This window comes from Erinaceus europaeus, chromosome 8 (assembly GCF_950295315.1).
Source record: "Erinaceus europaeus chromosome 8, mEriEur2.1, whole genome shotgun sequence".
Lineage (NCBI taxonomy): Eukaryota > Metazoa > Chordata > Mammalia > Eulipotyphla > Erinaceidae > Erinaceus > Erinaceus europaeus.
In genome coordinates, this window is record NC_080169.1 from 24,723,650 (window position 1) to 24,742,176 (window position 18,527).

Sequence of the window (18,527 nt, forward strand, 5' to 3'; positions counted from 1 at the left end):
CTTTTGAACCTTTAATAAATATTGGGTTTTTTTTTTTAAGTTTTTCAGGGGTAGGGGGATAGTTCACCTGATAGAACACACACTGTATCATGTTAGAGGATCTACTGGTTTGAACTCAGTGTATGGGAACACCATGCAAAGAGAAAGTTTCATGAGCAGTGAAACAGTGTTGCAGTATCTCTCCTCTCTGTCTGTTTCTCACTGTCTACATGAAAAGCAGGAAAGGAAGGAAGGAAGGAAGGAAGGAAGGAAGGAAGGAAGGAAGGAAGGAAAGGAGGGAGGGAGGGAGGAAGGATACAAGAGTATCTGCCAGTGGTGAATCTATCTACATAGCAGTCTTTATGCCTATAGATACCATTTGAACATCTGTGTGTCATGCATTGTTAATATACAGTGGTAAATACATTGACACAGAGAACTGTAAGACTGTGATATTCAGGAGCCTGCTCACTAGAGCAGTGGGGGAATGAAGAGCCGGTGAGCTGGGAATGGGTAGGGTCAAGTTGTTACACGCTCCTGTCAGGAGTTTGGCCTTTTCTCTCTAAGGGACAGTTGATGTCTCTAAGCACTGAAGGTAAGCAGATGGTGTGACAAACTTTGATTGGATGTTGGGAAGACTGTGTTGACAGCTGCCAGGAGAAAGTGAAACTAGAGGCACAATGTGTTCTGAATCCAAGGGGCCCAGAGTCCTGTGAGCAAAGACAGGTGATTTACCCCTTTCGGTGCACAAAGGAGCTGGAAGTCCTCTCATATGTGTTTAGTCTCTCTTAGGTTGCATGAGCAGCAACAGTGGTGTTTCTTTTCTGCTTTTTGTAAATTGCTCTAAGAGGATAATCTTTATGGGATATTAATATGGTCTCTCTGTAATGTTTATTGTAACCATCACTGTACATGATGATGTAACAGACCACATCATAAATTGAGGCCTAGAATATAGTAGGTTTCATCAGATAGGTAGGAAGAAGGTGGTAGACATTAGATTTTCATTTTTTAAAATAAGTTTTTATGTATTTATTATTATTATTTGTCTCCAGGGTTATTGCTGGGGCTCAGTGCCTGCAAAATGAATCCACTGCTCCTGGAGGCTATTTTTTCCCCTTTTGTTGCTCTTGTTGTTTATCATTGTTGTTGTTATTGCTGTTGTTGTTGCTGGATAGGACAGAGAAGTGGCGAGAAGAGGGGAAGAGAAAGGGGGGAGAGAAAGACAGACACCTGCAGACTTGCTTCACCGCCTGTGAAGTGACCCACCTGCAGGTGGGGAGCCAGGGGCTCAAACCAGGTTCCTTATACCGGTCCATGCGCTTTGGGCTATGTGCGCTTAACCTGCTGTGCTACCATCTGCCCCCCTAGATTTTCATTTTATAAAGATTTTTGTAATTTATTACTCTTTCATAGTTACCTCATATTATACCTCCTTGTTTTTTTCATCAAGTTTAAAATGTGTGACCGTATACAAAAAGCACTTAATTTTTATGTATGCAATGGACTTTTAAAGACAGAAAAAAGGGTTTTGAAAATATTTAAAATTTCCTGCCACCAGACAGTCTGGTAAATTTGACTCTACTCCAGTTGTTTCCTTCAAACCCAGAGATATTGCTGGTTTTTATTATTCATTGCCATTTGGGCTCCTTACGTAACATAGGTTGCATATTTTATTTTTTGCTTAAAACTAGGAATTTGCTATTTCCTTACATAAAAACACCAGAGATATATTTCAAAGGCCTGAGTGAGTACTGACATTTGTATTGCTATGAACTGTATAAAGTAAATGTTTGACTATATTTACTGGAAGCCTAAACACCTAGCATATCCGATAGGTAGAGGTTAGTGGAGAGGTTTAGCATGGAGGAGCATATTTTTCTGTTTCCTGCTATGAGCATTAATATTTATAGAAATGATATTTGCTACTTATTGAGGGTGAATGACCTTCTTAAAAATAATCAGCAGGGGAGTCGGGCTGTAGCGCAGCGGGTTAAGCGCAGGTGGCGCAAAGCACAAGGACCGGCATAAGGATCCCGGTTTGAACCCCGGCTCCCCACCTGCAGGGGAGTCGCTTCACAGGCGGTGAAGCAGGTCTGCAGGTGTCTGTCTTTCTCTCCCCCTCTCTGTCTTCCCCTCCTCTCTCCGTTTCTCTCTGTCCTGTCCAACAATGACGACAACAACAATAATAACTACAACAATAAAACAACAAGGGCAACAAAAGGGAATAAATAAAATAAAATATTTAAAAAAATAAAAAATAATAATCAGCAGAAGTTAGTATATTTCTGAACACATTCAGCTTGCTAGTAATAAGAATATTTATTTTTATGATAGGCCAGTCTAGCATATGGCAGTGAGAGGGTTTGAATTGGGAACCTTATTCATGCAAGTCCTGTGCTGAGCCACAGCATTATTTCCCTTATCCTTGCTAGCTAGTCATTTGTACACAATGTTAACAGTCTTGGTACAAGTAACAGAAACCAATTTGGTTTAATTATGCAGAAAAAGAAAGGAGGATATTGGCATTCAGACAGAATTGATGGATAAACTAAACAATAAGACTCAGAAAACAGACAAGGACTACAGGATGGGTAAGGTAGCCAGAACTACAATCTAATCCATATGCATAGAGTCTAACTAGACACACTTCTGGCCTTGCTACTAGATAAATTCTGGACACACCCCCTGATTCTTTTTTTTTTTTAAGAATTTTTTTTGTAATTTTATTTATTTATCTTCCCTTTTGTTGCCCTTGTTGTCTTTTTTTTTTTATTGTTGTTGTAGTTGATGTCGTCGTTGTTGGATAGGACAGAGAGAAATGGAGAGAGGAGGGGAAGACAGAGAGGAGGAGAGAAAGATAGACACCTGCAGACCTGCTTCACCGCCTGTGAAGCGACTCCCCTGCAGGTGGGGAGCCGGGGTTCGAACCGGGATCCTCATGCCCGTCCTTGCACTTAGCGCCACCTGCGCTTAACCCGCTGCGCTACCGCCCGGCATTCTTATTTAGGTCTCAGGCTTGGACCATTTGCTTGCCTGTTCTGGAACAGAGAAAACCTGCTTCCCTTCAGTTTTAGAATTGAAATAGGAAAAAGACTTAGATGCTTGGAATCTTTAAATGACAAGTACCCACAACTTACAGGGATGCTAAATTACTTCAGATTATCTAGATGCTATATTTGATATAGTATGAGAGTGGTTGGTGCTTTCTGAAAGCATATTTTCTAAGAGCTGATGAAATAAACAACAACAACAACAAAAAGAAAAACAGTCACATTTGCTAAGAATATTAGAATTGGGACTGGGTGGTGGTGCACTTGCAGGTTCTAGAAGAGTAGTGTTTTCAACCTTAGTGCGTATCAACATCATCTGGGTGTTTGCTAAAAGTTTGGTTTCCCAAACATACCCCTAGAGTCTAGTGTGGCTATCATTTGCATTTTAAACATTCAAGGCATTCAAGATGATTCTAGTCAGAAGTCATTCCTAAAAAAAATATTTTGAGAAGAACCTTTCTAGGAGACAGTGTGAAGTAGTTGAAAATAGGCCTCGAACCAGGATCCTTAAGCCAGTCCTTGCACTTTGTTCCACCTGCACTTAACCTGCTGCGCTACCACCCGACTCCCAGAAATTGAATTTTATAAAAGAAAAGAAAATAGGCTTTGGAATAAGATTTACTTTAATGCTCCCCTCTAAGAGACAAAAGCTGTTTATTCTATCTTCAGCATGTATATATATCTGTGGTAAAGAACTCATATTCATCATAGACTTGACTGAAGATTCAGAACTCTGGTGGTGGGAATGGTGTGGAATTATATCCCTATTAACATGTAATTTTGCAAATCAATATTAAATCACTAATAAAAAAAAAAAAAGAAAAGTTGAGGTCTTGCCTTTTGCTACAACATGGATAAAACTAGAGAGGATTGTCTTAAGTGAAGCAAGTTAGGAGAAAAACAAATACCAAATGAGCATATGTGGGGATTTAAAGTGAAGAAGAAAGCGGAGGGAAAAGATAAGGTGAAATATTAGTTGCCGTTGGTTTTTATCAGCAGACCTGAAGGTACAAAAGGGAAAATGAAGAGGAAGCTTAGTGCCCTTTGATGTAGTGAGTGAGGTGTGCTGGCATATATTTCCGGGAAATGTGAAATTTCATCCCTGGGACACTGTCTTGTAAAACAGTATTCCCCTAATAAAAACTAAATGAAAATAAAAGAATTAGTACAGAGGGTACATTTGTATGTCATACTAAATTCCTCACTGGAAAAGGAACTTAGTGTGAGTTGTCTCTTGATATGTAAAAACTCCAGGAACTAGCTAGTTAACCTCAAAGCCAGGGAAAAGGTAGAAGGAAGTAGCTATCATTAGCTTCACAGATTTTGTTTTGGAAGAAATTAAGAGTCAACTTCTTTTTACCTTGAACCTACCAAGTTAGAATTGAGTAAAATTAAGTTACTGATTTAATAGATTTCATTATCTTCTTTGTCCTAGCAGCCTTAGGTTCTCTAGATACTAAATTCAAACAGCATGATATAAGCAATATATCATGGAAATATATATTGAAATAGAAGGTAAGAGAAATTTAATAAAGGCACAGAAACATAGATTCAGAGAAAAGCAATACATTATGTAAAAAACTAATACTCTACTATTATGAGGGAGGGAAGGGGGAGAGAGAGGGAGAGGAAGAGGAGAAGGAGGAGGAGGAGAGAGAGAGAGAGAGAGAGAGAGAGAAGAGAAGAGAAGAGAAGAGAAGAGAAGAGAAGAGAAGAGAAGAGAAGAGAGAGATCGGCCATAGTACCATTTCTGTTACAAGTATATGCCAAGGATCAAAGCAGAAACTTCAGACACAGAAGTCTCATGCTATACCAACTGAACCATTTTCCTGGCTCCAGCGTAATATACTATTTTAATGATAACTTTATGATTGTTTCTTGCATTTCCTTTAAAAATGTATCATTTTGCAATTCTGTTCCTATTACTTGGGGTGCCTACTTATAAACTGAAGCTAATTTTCTTCAATTGCAACAGAGATTTGCTATATAGCTCTGTAGTGTGTGTGTGTGTGTGTGTGTGTGTGTGTGTGTGTGTGTGTGTGTGTATTATTTGTTTACTTGAAAAGGCTGAGAGAAATTGAGGGGAAGAGGAGATAGAAAGGAAGAAAGAAATAGAGACACTTTCAGCACGTCTTCACTACCAGTGAAACTTCCCCCCTGCCTCTGGAGACTGGGAGCTAGACCCTAGGTCCTTGTGCATTGTAATGTATACTCTCAAACAGATGCACCACTACCTGCCTCCACTCCAGAATATTTATTATTTTTTAAATTTTTAAAAAATTTTCTTTCTTTTTTAAAATTTTTATTTATAAAAAGGAAACTGACAAAACCGTAGGATAAGAGGGGTACAACTCTACACAGTTCCCACCACCAGAACTCCATATCCCATCCCCTCCCCAATAGCTTTCCTATTCTTTATGCCTCTGGGAGTATGGACCCAGGATCATTGTGGGATGCAGAAGGTGGAAGGTCTGGCTTCTGTAATTGCTTCCCCACTGAACATGGGCCTTGGAAGATTGATCCATACTCCCAGCCTCTCTGTTTCTTTCCCTAGTGGGGCAGGGCTCTAGGGAAGCAGGACTCCAGGACATATTGGTGGGGTCATTTGCCCACGGAAGTCCAGTTGGCATCATGGTAGCATCTGGAACCTGGTGACTGAAAGGGAAACTTAAAGCAAGATCTGACTGAGTTTGGAGTAGCATACCAAAGTAAAAATCTCTGGGTGGAAGGTGAGAGTTGATGTTCAACTTCGCTGGGCGAGGGGATCCAAATAGTCCTTTGGTGGTGGGAATGGTGTTGATTATACTCCTATTAACTTGTAGTCTCATAAACCACAATTTAATTAATATGAGAGGTGAAAAACTGATTGAATGTCTCAAACCTTTTAATGCACAGACCATAGGCTGAGTATATATTTCTTCAGTCTAAGCACTTAAGACTTCAAACGTCTAGTCAGACTGAATTTTAACAGTGTTTTCAAACTGTTAATACATTTCTAATAATGACTTGTTCTTTGAAATGCCCCAGCATATTTCAATGGGGTTTTATTCTAAAGTGAATCTTCTAGTCTGAGGAGGGACCTAATTTGATCTAATGGTTGTGTTAATCTTATATAAGCTAACACTGGATGGTATCTTGCTGTACGCAGTGATTCTAAACTTAATTCCTGTTTTGATTAGTATTTTCTCCAAGTCCTTTCAGTAGGTAAATAGTGATGTATAAGATAATTGTCAATGGGTGCAACTTCTTGACTCCCTATGAAAGGTGTCCACACACCATTCCCACCACCAACTTAAGTCTTCTCCCACCTTTCTGCACAGGGTCCCTAATGTTCTTTGTACCCTTTCCTTTCCCAAGAATTTTTGGCTTGGCTGCAATAGACCATACCAGGAGTCGGGCGGTAGCACAGCAGGTTAAGCGCACATGGCGCAAAGTGCAAGTTCCGGCGTAAGGATCCCGGTTTGGCCCTGGCCTCCACCTACAGGGGAGTCGCTTCACAGGCGGTGAAGCAGGTCTGCAGGTGTCTCTCTTTCTCTCCCCCTCTCTGTCTTCCCCTCCTCTCTCCATTTCTCTCTGCCCTATCCAACAATGATGACATCGGTAATAACACTATAAAACAAGGGCCACAAAAGGGAATAAATAAATGTTTTTTAAAAAGTCCCTTTAATAAAAAAAAAAAAAGACCATGCCTAGTCCATCTGAACTCAGTCTTTGTAATGCTCTTTAATATCCCAGGTTTGATTTCCTACTGTTTGCGTGTTTCTGTCTTCTATCATGCTATATTTGTAAGCAGTTGAGAGCCAGGGATTGGTCAGACAGCTGACAGAGAAGTGGAGGTGGGGGTCAGTGGGCGGGTGGGGTGGTTGCTGCTGCTTTGCCAGGCTTGAGCCCCCGTAGACTGTATGGGAGTACCACAGTACTGGGAAAGCTTGGGTGGTCTCTTCTTTCCCCTTCTTCCCTACTTCCTCCTCCCTCTCTTTCGCCCTTATCTTTCTACTGACTTTTTCTGCCTCTCATATGAAATCTAGAAAGCATGGACTTTAAATCAGATGAATCTAGTGAATATAATAGGCGAATCCTTGTACAGCAAGGGAGTTGCTTTCCTCCATCTGGTCCTTGAGCATTCTCTTTTTCATGGAATTGAAGTATATCTCTCAAAGTTGCCCTAAATCGCTTTGATTTTGTCACAGATTTTCACTTTTCAAAGTAAAAATTCAGGTTTTTTTTTATAGATCATTAAATAATATTCCTATAACATTTAAGTTACATTGGTGTGTGTGTGTATGTTTCAGTGAGAAGGAAGGAAAGGGTGTGTGTGTGTGTGTGTGTGTGTGTGTGTGTGTGTGTGTGTTTCAGTGAGGAGGGAAAGGTCCAATAAAGTGATACAAGATTTGTCTCACCAAATCTATAATATTCCCACATTTCTTTACAGTCTCGTTTTAAATATGTTGAATGCGTGCATGGATGACTTAGTCTTTCTTGAGAATTTTAGAACCAAATCTATTTAACCATTATTACTTTAATATGTTTTCTTAGCCCCAATATTTTAATTAGGAATTTTGTTTTGAGAGTTATGCTTGGGAGTAACATTTCCATGAAAAAGAGACTCCATTGACAAATAATTTTGCTTGAGAAATAATGCTATACTTTCATTAAACTTTTCTTATAGAAATTCAGTCAATATGTAAAAAATACTAAGAACTCCAAGAAGACCTAGACTAACAAATTGCTTGTTAAAACAATCTTTTTTGTGAGAGAGAGTGAGAGCAGAGCACTGCTTAGCTCTGGCTTATAGTGACACTGGACTAATACTGTATTTTAACATACTGAGCTGTTTCCCTCATCTCTTAGCATAACTCATCAAACTTTAATTCAGCATTCTCCAAACATATTTGGTTGTAAAACCTGTTAACAAGAAAATCATACTATGGGAAGTGCTGCTCTAATTTTTAAAGCAAAGTATATATATTTTGGACCCTTAAAGAGTTTGCTATGGACTTTTCCTATAAGACAACTTTTACCCCCATATTTTGGAATTTTTTTAAATTTCAATTTTCTAGTTATTCAATAAGATGTAAATTATGACTAGGTATAACTAAATGTTCAAGTCTTTTTTATTATTAGTGATTTAATAATGATTAACAGGATTGTAAGATAACGGGTACAGTTCCCACCACCAGAGTACTGGGTCCCATCTGCTCCATTGGAAGGTTCCCTATTCTTTATCCCTCTGGGAATATGGGCCAAAGATCTTTATGGGATGCAGAAGGTGGAAGGTCTGACTTCTGTAGTTGCTTCTCTACTGGACATGGATGTTGGCAGGTTGATCCATATCCCCAGCCTGTTTCTATCTTTCCCTAGTGTGATAGGGCTTTGTGGTGATGAGGTTCCAGGACACATTGATGAGGTCGTCTACCCTCGTCTGCAACTTGGTGGCTGAAAGGCAGTAAGATATAAAGCAGGACAAATGGTTTAATAAATAAGAACCTAAAGGTAAAGATAGAGCAGATGAAACTAAGGGTCTTTGTGTGGGAAGAAGTTAGGAAGTCTATTTTAGGTATGTTCCAAGAAGCCTATAAGTCAATTTTCTTTTTAACTGATTTGACTCTATTTTTCATATTTAACTTATATACAGTTCAGTCCAGGATGTATAAAATCAGATCATTCCAGGACTTGTGAGTAATTCATCTTTTATCAATTGAATACAGCAGAAATTTCTGGTGTTCGACTCAAAGACACAGATACATAAACTCTGCAATACAATCTAAGTAGTTCAGCATGGCAAACATTCATTTGTATTAGGATATCATTATTCCTAGAGTATTTGAAATTCATTGAACTTTTCAAATTAGCAATAACTTAAGAGATCAACTTTATACATATGTATACAAAATACATATACAGGGATACACATGTTACTTTATTGGAGGGCTTGATGGATTACAGTATAGTTATGGACACATAAAAAATTTTTTTTTTACTAAACTTTTTCTCCTCACTTGGTGATTTGAACAAGATATAGTCTCCATGACCTTTTTAGAAACACACATAACTTCAGGCATTAAATTAGTGTACTGAGAAAAGGAGACATATATTTTGTTGAGGCACTGAGCAGAAGGGACCCCTCACCCTATGATGTGAGAACATTTTCTGTATTTTCCGAGTTTGGTGAAAGTGACTGTTAATCTAATGACATTTTAATGCTGCTAATCTAGGAAATAACATTGCAGCTTTTCTATTAAAAGGAAATAACTGGGTGAAGTAGTGTCTAATTTAATATTCAGGTTTATAGTGTTAGGTCTACTATTTGAATAGTCTTTCTTTATTTGTCTTTAAAATTATATTTAACTGTACCACCAAAATAGCTTTGTCATGTAGTTGACCCAGATTTGAGCCTGGTCCCTACCATAATAGTGGCAATCTGGTTATTGCCACCTCTCTCCCTCTCCCTCTGTCTTTCTATCGCTGTCTGACTATATTGACCTGGAGTGGAATTCCAGGGACCATATATAACAAAAGCCCAGTTTTCTTTTTTTCTGACTTTTTCTCATAAGAGATTCAAATATGTTTTATTCAGCTGTTCACTGAATAAAAATAAACTTTTTTTTTTGGTCTTCTTGACTTGAACTAATAATTTCTAATAATTACTAGCTTTACCACATCTTTCCATCTCAATACTTCCATTTTCCCGTACATCTTCTTAAAATTAGTAGTTTAAATTTACCTTTTTAAGTTTAGAGTTATATTTTTTACCAGTTTAGGAGTTTTTTTTCTAAACAAAAGTTATGTTTTAGAAGCCTGGAGAGAATGGAAGCTCTTGGGAGAGGTGGTGATGAGAGGAGAGAGTTATAAATAAAATACAATCTAGTTTTCAGCTAGACTTTTTTCCCATGGGCTTACTAAATCTGAAAGAACCATGCATTTGTTGTGGGTTTGCCTAGCAAGTTCTAAGTTCCAATGCTTGGATTTCCATTACATGAAAGTGTCATATTTCCATACTTCTTTCTGAATAAGACCACTATTACAGACTTCTTCCTTGAGTTTCCTAAGATATTCTTTTAAAACCCAACTGTTCCCAAATACTGCCATAATCTTAGCATTAAAGGTCATCTAAGGAATGTTACTTAAATATTATTCGACAAAGTAATGTGATAAAATATTTCTTTCTACAAATTAACAAAGAAAATCTGAGTAAAGAGAAACTTGCTGGGCATTGAAATTCTAACTTTCATTTTGTCTTTAACAGACAAACAACAGAAGGGTGAATTTGCAATAGATGGCTACAATGTCAGAATGAATAACACTCTTAGGAAAGATGGAAAGAAAGATTGCTGTTTTGAAATCTCTGCTCCTGATAAACGTATCTATCAGGTTGGAATTTTTATGTGGCCTTGAAATTAAGTCAATAAAATGTTCTGAGTTCACTTATAAAGACATTAATACTTTGTTAAAATGACGGTCCTTGACATGTTAGAATGATAAAAAGGCACATTGAACATCCATAGTAGAGGAACTACCTTTAATTTTTTTTTTACATTCGAGTGATATCTTGAAAAAAGAATATGCATATGTGAAATTTATCAATCACGTCACGTGTTGCCTTTTATATGTATTTTAATAAAACTGATTTACTAAAAGAATTACGTAGCAGAAGGTATAAAATCATCAAAAGGGAAACATCAGTGTGTTCATGCATATTGTATCACTCAGAGTTGTGAGAAAATGAAGGTGAAGACACTTATCGGCTCTGTAATTCAAGAGCTATCAGTTAGCATCAATATGGAATGTATGTTTAATAAGTTTTAAATATCTGAGATTGCAGTTGAAAGCCAGTTAATTAAGTTGTCAGGTAGTGTGTTGGAATCTGACAAGAACATTCTTAAGAAAACTGCACCCGGCAGTCTAAAGAAATTCATGGTTGTCTTCTAATTGTCAAGGGCAAATTTTGTTCATCAGTTCTGTCTTTGACATTGATGAAGAGAAGCAGCTTTTTTTCCTGCACAGCTGCCAGCTGCTGATCAGAGTTTCAAATCCATCATCCTCTGCTTCAATTACGTAAATTTGTCAAAATTAACTGTACATTATAAGAAGCATCCTTGCAAGAAAAGTAGCACTAGACATGAAAGGAATTACTAATGGTCTTAAAGAAATGTTAAGAATTCAACATTATCTGTGGTGATGTTTCTTGTTTCTTTTTGTTTTTTTAATTAGTTTACAGCAGCTTCTCCCAAAGATGCTAAAGAATGGGTACAGCAGCTGAGATTTGTGTTACAAGGTAAGAGCAATCACCTGAACATAGTTTTGCTGTCTTTAAGTGCTGAATAACTGAATGGTTTGAATTTTCAGATACAAAAGCTTTAGACTTTGTGAGAATGATCATGGCAACTTGATTGATAATAATATAACCCATCTCATTCATTTCTAATTTTTACAACTGTCTCTTTTAGAAAAAAGGGTAGAGAACTTTGCATTCACACATAAATGCAATAAGCAGTTGAAAATCAAGTTTCATGTCAGTGTTATGACCATCACTATAGGGCTACAGTAGTTTAGGAAATAAACTTTTAAAATCTCTTTTGCATTGCATTCCTTAACAGTTTGCTTCATAAACCATGTTTTGTAGATATGGGATCTGATATTATTCCTGAGGATGATGATGAGAGAGGAGAGGTATATGATGATGTTGATCATCCTCTGCCAATCAGCAGTTCACCAGCAAGCACTCAACCAATTGATGATGAAATTTATGAAGAACTTCCAGGTATTTATTTTCTGATGAGTCATTTAGATAGCTTAGGACTTTAACGTATATAAGTAAGTTGACAACTTTAAGTTGGAAATGGTGAGCTAGTAAGAACAAGGACAAAGAAGATCCTCAGCACTCTAGTTCAAAAAAGGGGTTTTACTTGAGTTATTTCAAGTAAGTGGATGTACACTTCGGGCAAGTGAATGGAATGTTAAAACGAAGCAGAGACAGTCCTAATCTCATGGGACTTTTGGCTCATTAGCATTGTTTATGCTACATAATTTTTTAATTAAAAAATGGACTTGCCTTACTGTTTTTTTCCACCAACTCACACATCATTTTTTATTTTTACATCTTGGAACTTGCGTTAACCAGAAGTTCTGTGCACACCCCATATGTCAACAACTTCTGCCGCATATTTTCCTCCCCTCTGCAGTATGCTTCATTGTCTTAGAAGAATAGTGTTGAGCCGTGAACAAAGGCTTTAAGGTTCAAAGTTTTCTCACTTCATTATCAATATAAGTATGTTCTCTTATTCTATATGTTCAGCCATAGTTTAGTATTGATAGGACTCAGTAGCTGGTGTGACATAAACTTATTAGCTATTTGACCTGTAGCTTTGAGAATCAATATAAAACAAAAAGGTAGGCACCTAAAACTTGGCATATGTCAAACATGAAAACATGTAGGAGTTACTAATAATCTGGGTTGGAATGAGCCTTCTATGACTATTAAAAGTTAGTAGGTATAGACTCTGTGAGAGTTAATTAATATATCTTGTATAAAGCCTATTTTTCTCCAAATAAAGCAATTTACCAACATGACAAAAACCTTTAAAATTAATTTCAAAAACACTTGAGATGTTCCAAATTAATATACTAATGTCATTTTCAGTGATGTCAGTAGAGTATAGCACAAACACAGGAACTTAAGATTCAATAGGTTTAAATTCTAACTATACTGTATACTAGCTCAGTAAGTTTAAAACTTAATTTCTTCATCTGTAATATGGAAATAATGTCATGCATAGGGATAAATAAGGCAATGTGGGTAAAACTCTCAGGATAATGCAGGCCTAAACTGAGTTGTGATGTCGTCATCATCGTTTCCACTGTTATAGCTGGTATATTCTTGCAGTGCTTATATCAAAAGTACAATACTGGGGAGTCGGGCGGTGGCGCAGTGGGTTAAGCGCACGTGGCGCAAAGCGCAGGGACCGGCGCAAGGATCCCGGTTCAAGCCCCCGGCTCCCCACCTGCAGGGGAGTCGCTTCACGGGCGGTGAAGCAGGTCTGCAGGTGTCTATCTTTCTCTCCCCTCTCTCTCTGTCTTCCCCTCCTCTCTCCATTTCTCTCTGTCCTATCCAACAACAAAGCAACGTCAACAATGGCAATAATAACCGCAACGAGGCTGCAACAACTAGGGCAACAAAAAGGGGGAAAAATGGCCTCCAGGAGCGGTGGATTCATGGTGCAGGCACCGAGCCCAGCAATAACCCTGGAGGGAAAAAAAAAAAAAAAAAAAAAAAAGTACAATACTAACTTTGTGAACAAATAAGAATGATAGCAACAGGATTATAAAATACTATAAAAACTACTTAAAATGTACATCTACTCATTGTCTTTTACTATCTTAGAAGATGGTAAGTATGAAAGCATAATTTTGAGGGGGACTAGCAATGTTTATGTTTCTGTTATCTGGATAGTACTACATATTTTTAGCTCCTTCCTTTCTGGTTTATCCTAAGGAAATGGTATCTGATAGACAGAATATAAGTTGTTCTCAACTACAAAAGAAATTCTTACATTTTAATCATACCATATTATGAATAAATTTTTTTTAGCCTTTAGAATATTCAAAAGAATTTGTGAAAAACAGGGAGAGTGGGGTTCAGATGGCGGCACACCTGCTTAAGTGCATGTGTCACCATGCAAAGGACCTGGGTTCAAACCCCTGGTTCCCACCTGTAGGAGGGAGGCTTCACAAACAGTGAAGCAGTACTTCAGATGTCTGTATCTCTCTTTCTCCACCCCTTTTCCCTTTCAATTTCTCCCCATTCTATAAATAAAGTTAAATATATATATATACATATATATATTTATACATACATATATATGGAGAGTGCACCTTTACACATGAAAGCATTGTCACAGCCCTTTAAAAAACTTATAATGAATGACATACCTTACAGATGTTGAATCATTTGTCAAGTAAATTCAGTGTTTATTCAACTTCATCATTTTTCTTCACCCCCCAGTAAAAAATATGGCCAGGAAAAATGATCATATATTCAGTCATTTTCACTACCAAAACCCAAGGATAATCTACTACTAAGTAGCCTGAAATCTTAAAACGATGAGACATTTTTTTTTTCTCACTACAGATGTACCTCCTCATTTAAAAAAAAATTTTTTTTTAAAAAAACTTTTGGCCTGTGGCCACAAAATAGTTAGAAGTAACCGGTTATCTTTTAAATAGTCTTACTTCTTGCTATAGTACTGGGAGAAATCTAAACTGCTCTGGGATTCCTTTGCCCCTGCTTGGGACCCCAGTTGCTGTACAAAGTGATTGAGCTTGATAGAGCCTGCAGCTGCGCCCCTGGGAAGGAGCTGGTGTAGGCAGCTGTGGAATGTCTAGCTCCTCTTTCTTCCCCAGTGTAACTGAAAGCCACTCCAACATCTGCACAGTTCAAGTTTGTCGAGTTTGAGCCAGCCCCTACTGAGGGGACTTTTTCTGAGTGAAACTCCTAAACTTGTCTCTTGGAGCTGGAGGTTTTGTTTGGCTAAATGTCTAAAATATGGCAACTTTTTCCCTTAAAAAAACTAATCTCTCTTCAGAGTAAGATTTAAGCTAATTGTTTTCACATTCGTGAAATTTGAATGTAATTTTGAGAGGCAATGAAAATAGTAGAGATGTAGTGAGCACATTTACCAGAAAATTGGTGTTTTTCCAATGAACCGTGCATCTCTGAAATTTGACTAGTCAAATTCTCAGAGTACTGCCATTTCAGTGTAATTTTCAGTCAATTATCTATAGTTGGAAAGTAATCCTCTTAGTTGAAAGAAGAAGCATACAAATGTGTTTGAAGGAAAGGCCAAACATTCAACCTGTTACTTTAAATTTCAGTATTTTCTGTGAGAAAATAAAGCTCTCACTCCTGCATTTGCACTTTTTAATGTAAAATAAAACTGCAGCGTTTCAACCTTAGGAGTGACAGAACATTGTTTAAAAAATTATATTGCAAAATAGTTCTTGAAACATGCATGTTATTTTTTTAGGAGTGTAAATTGTTCCACTGTAATTGTTTTTTTTTTCAGCTAGAATATGCTAATTTTCTTACAGCAGGTTTTCTTTAATTTCTCATTCATTAATTTTTAACTAACTTTGTAAAAGAAGAGGAACATATTGGTAAGATTTCTTTGTATTTAGGATATTTATACACATAGATTTTCACAGAGATGAGAAAATTCCATTTCTAGGGAGTATTTAAAGGTATTGAGCTTTTCTTCAAGTACTGTAATACTGCGGTGTCCTTTTTTTATATATATTTTTTATATTTATTTATCCCCTTTTTTGTTGCCCTTGTTTTATTGTTGTAGTTATTATTGATGTTATTGTTGTTGGATAGGACAGAGAAGAGGAACACAGAGAGGAGGAGAGAAAGACAGACACCTGCAGACCTGTTTCACCACCTGTGAAGCGATTCCCCTGCAGGTGGGGAGCCGGGGTGCTCGAACTGTGCTTAACCCGCTGCGCTACCATCCGACTCCCTTGTGGTGTCTTTTATGTCTTTTATTAGCATAGGTCATTCAGTTTTGCTTATATTATGGCTACAGTTTATTTATATTTGCTTAACTAATATTCTTATCAAAAAGTCTCAAAGTATTTCATAACACAATATAATGAATTAATTTGGCTTAGTACCAAATTTAGAAGTTATAGCTCACTTTTTTTTTTTTTGTATTAGAAATACTGAGGAATGGGAGGCTGGGCAATGGTACACCGGATTAAGCGCACATAGTAAGAAATACTGAGAAACACTTTTGTTTAATTTTGACTATGGAAATAGGGGAAACAATGCTTGGGAGATTGCAGCAGAAATCAACCCAGATTTCCTTTCTATTCTAGTATTTTTTTTTCATGTCATGAGACTTTGCAGGGACAACTAAAGATTTTCCTAGATGTAGACTGACTAGAATCTTCCCAGTTTAACAAGGATGGCAACTGTCTGTTGGCCTATTAAATTTGTGGCTCTCAGGGGGACTGCATTTGAAATTCTTCTGGCAAGTGGACTGGAAGGGAGAGGTCAACATAAAACAGGAAGACACATTCCTAATTCCATTAATCTATTTTTATAAAGTCTTTACTACTGCTGCTGCTGCTGCTGCTGCTTCTCCTTCTTCTCCTTCTCCTCCTCCTCCTCCTCCTCCTCCTCCTCCTCTTCCTTCTTCTTCTTCTTCTTTCCCCCTCCCTCTTCCTCTCTCCTCCTCCTTCTTCTTTTTCTTCTATTACAATGACAGATTGAACTATTCAAGCCAGGAAAGGATGTTTTTATCCTTCGGTCATTCTATTGCATTTTTGGATGTATTGAGTCCAATTATCTGCATCTAACAGAATATAAATTAAAATGCAGCTGCAAGTTTTATTCAGTAAAACTATTACATACACATAAAAAGAACAACGGTTGAGTACTTAAATGCGAAGTAGTCTCCAGCAAGTGGGTATCAATGCTAACTTTAGCATTAAGTGGCTGAAACCCCCTAAAATTCATCTTCACTCTATTTTCTTGTTGAATAATTCTCTCATCAGTTAGTATCATGATTGGGAGGTGGAGGGCACTGAATCCTCTAGTAATAACATAATAATAAGTTAGGGGAGGTCCTGGTTTTATCAAAGACTTTCTTATTTTGTAGTGCAGTGACAAGATGTCAACTGATTTCCACAAAACCACATAGATCCGTGTTTTAGTCCCGTTAGCCCAAGTAGTCAACTGGTATTCTCTTTTTCTTAAACTGCAATACTGAGTTACAAAGTTAAGTGTAGTGATGTTATTTCCTAATGTATGGTATGATACATATTTTTCCCAAGTAAGTAATTGAATGACTGTCAATTTTTTGCATGGTTTTATCTCTGAAGTCTGCTGATAGGTTATCGAAAATTAGAGAAAATAAAGAAAATGGTCATAAATTAGGGTGACTTCCCACATCTAACACACTCTAACACTTATGTTATTTTGTGATTTTGCTTTTTATTGTGAGAGAAGTATCAAAGAGAGAAAGAGACTAAAGCATTACTGCACCATTTTTGTAACGTTTCTTGTTTATAAAGTGGTGTCAGGGATGAAATTCAGGGCCTCTCAAATACAAGGTATGGGCTTCCCCCCCCCCCCCAGCACCTCTCTGACTTTTATTTCCAACGCCCTTTATTGTCTATAATTCTTTTGTTTTTCTTTATATAAATTCTTTTGCAATTCTTTTGTTTGCTTCCTTTCCCCTTTTCATTTTCATCCTTGTTTTTCTATCTTTCACTGCATAAATGTTCCAGAGCATATATTTCGTGGCTAACATTGTATGCTGGGCATCACTCAGTCGTTCCTTCACAGGCTACACAGGCATGTGACTATTCCTACCCTTTATAACCAAACCTAGACTTACCACCACAGCCTTAGTTGCCCCTGTTCATGCCACGTTCATATCCCATGAATTTCTTTTGTTTGATGTTCTGTTAAAGGAACTTTGCTATCTTCTAGCAGTGTCAAAACATAACCATGTGTCATATGCTGACATCTCTCCCCTGAACTTCTGCTGCTCCTTGTGCTCTCCACTAGCCTCTTAAAGTGTATGCTTATACTTGCATCTCATTTCTTTAGCTCTGTGACCAGTTCATTAATAGGAATGAGAACTAGGACTTTAGAGGCAAAAAGCAGTGCTTTGAATCCCACTTCTGCCCCTTATCCTACACGTTAGTCAGAAGAAAACTAAACCCAGAGGTGGAGAGTAGAGGAAGCAGTAGTGAGCAAAGAATTAAGTCAGTGACCACCCCCCCAACTAACTACTGATTATTGTTAAATAAGATCCTTAAAAATGCAAAAGGGATAAACTGATTGACTAACAAAAATTTCGTTGGGGCAGGATTAACATGTTGGATAAGGAAAACATCTAAATGTCCTGTTTAGGAGGAGTGAGGAGAAAATTATTGAATTGCTTTAATTTGTTAGAAATGACATGTTAATTTTTTAGAGTAAATACTAAGTACATAGAAATAATTACTGAAGTCAGACCTTCCACCTCCTGTACCCCATAATGATCCTAGGTCCATATACCTAGGGATAGGAAAGCTTCCAATGTAGGGGGTGGTATGTGGAACTCTGATAGTGGAAATTGTGTGGAACTGCACAACTCTTATCCAGTGGACTTGTTGATCATAATTAAGTCAATAAAAGAAAAAAGAAATGCAATGTTTGGGGCTTGGTGGTGGTAAAAAGATCCAGGTTTAAGTCCCCAGTCTCCTCCCGGGGGGGGGGGGGGCACAGGACTTCATGAGTGGTGAAGCAGTGCTACAGGTGTCTCTCTCTCTCTCTCTCAATCCACTTTCCCCTTTCAGTTTCTGTCTGTCCTATCAAGATAAAATAGTAACATTAAGTAAATATGTATTGTAAAAAAGAAATGCAACCTTTAGTTTCCCAAAGCAGCAAAGGGAAATAAAAAACAGACAAACAAAAAATAATAATAATCTAAAAGAATTCAGAAA

At 37.4% G+C, this 18,527-nt stretch overlaps 1 protein-coding gene across 3 annotated transcripts in view; it reads left to right on the plus strand.

Moving 5' to 3' along the window:
* The window catches only part of SKAP2 (src kinase associated phosphoprotein 2), a 150,633-nt gene that overhangs the window by 70,822 nt on the left and 61,284 nt on the right, over window positions 1-18,527 (plus strand). For 2 of the 3 annotated variants that reach the window (XM_060196062.1, XM_016189929.2), the window contains exons 7-9: window positions 10,279-10,403; window positions 11,244-11,307; window positions 11,656-11,793. In XM_060196062.1, the coding sequence (XP_060052045.1) occupies window positions 10,279-10,403; window positions 11,244-11,307; window positions 11,656-11,793 (327 nt within the window). Of the gene's footprint in view, window positions 1-10,278; window positions 10,404-11,243; window positions 11,308-11,655; window positions 11,812-18,527 lie in introns of all 3 variants that reach the window. The other variant, XM_060196061.1, reaches the window with a different exon arrangement.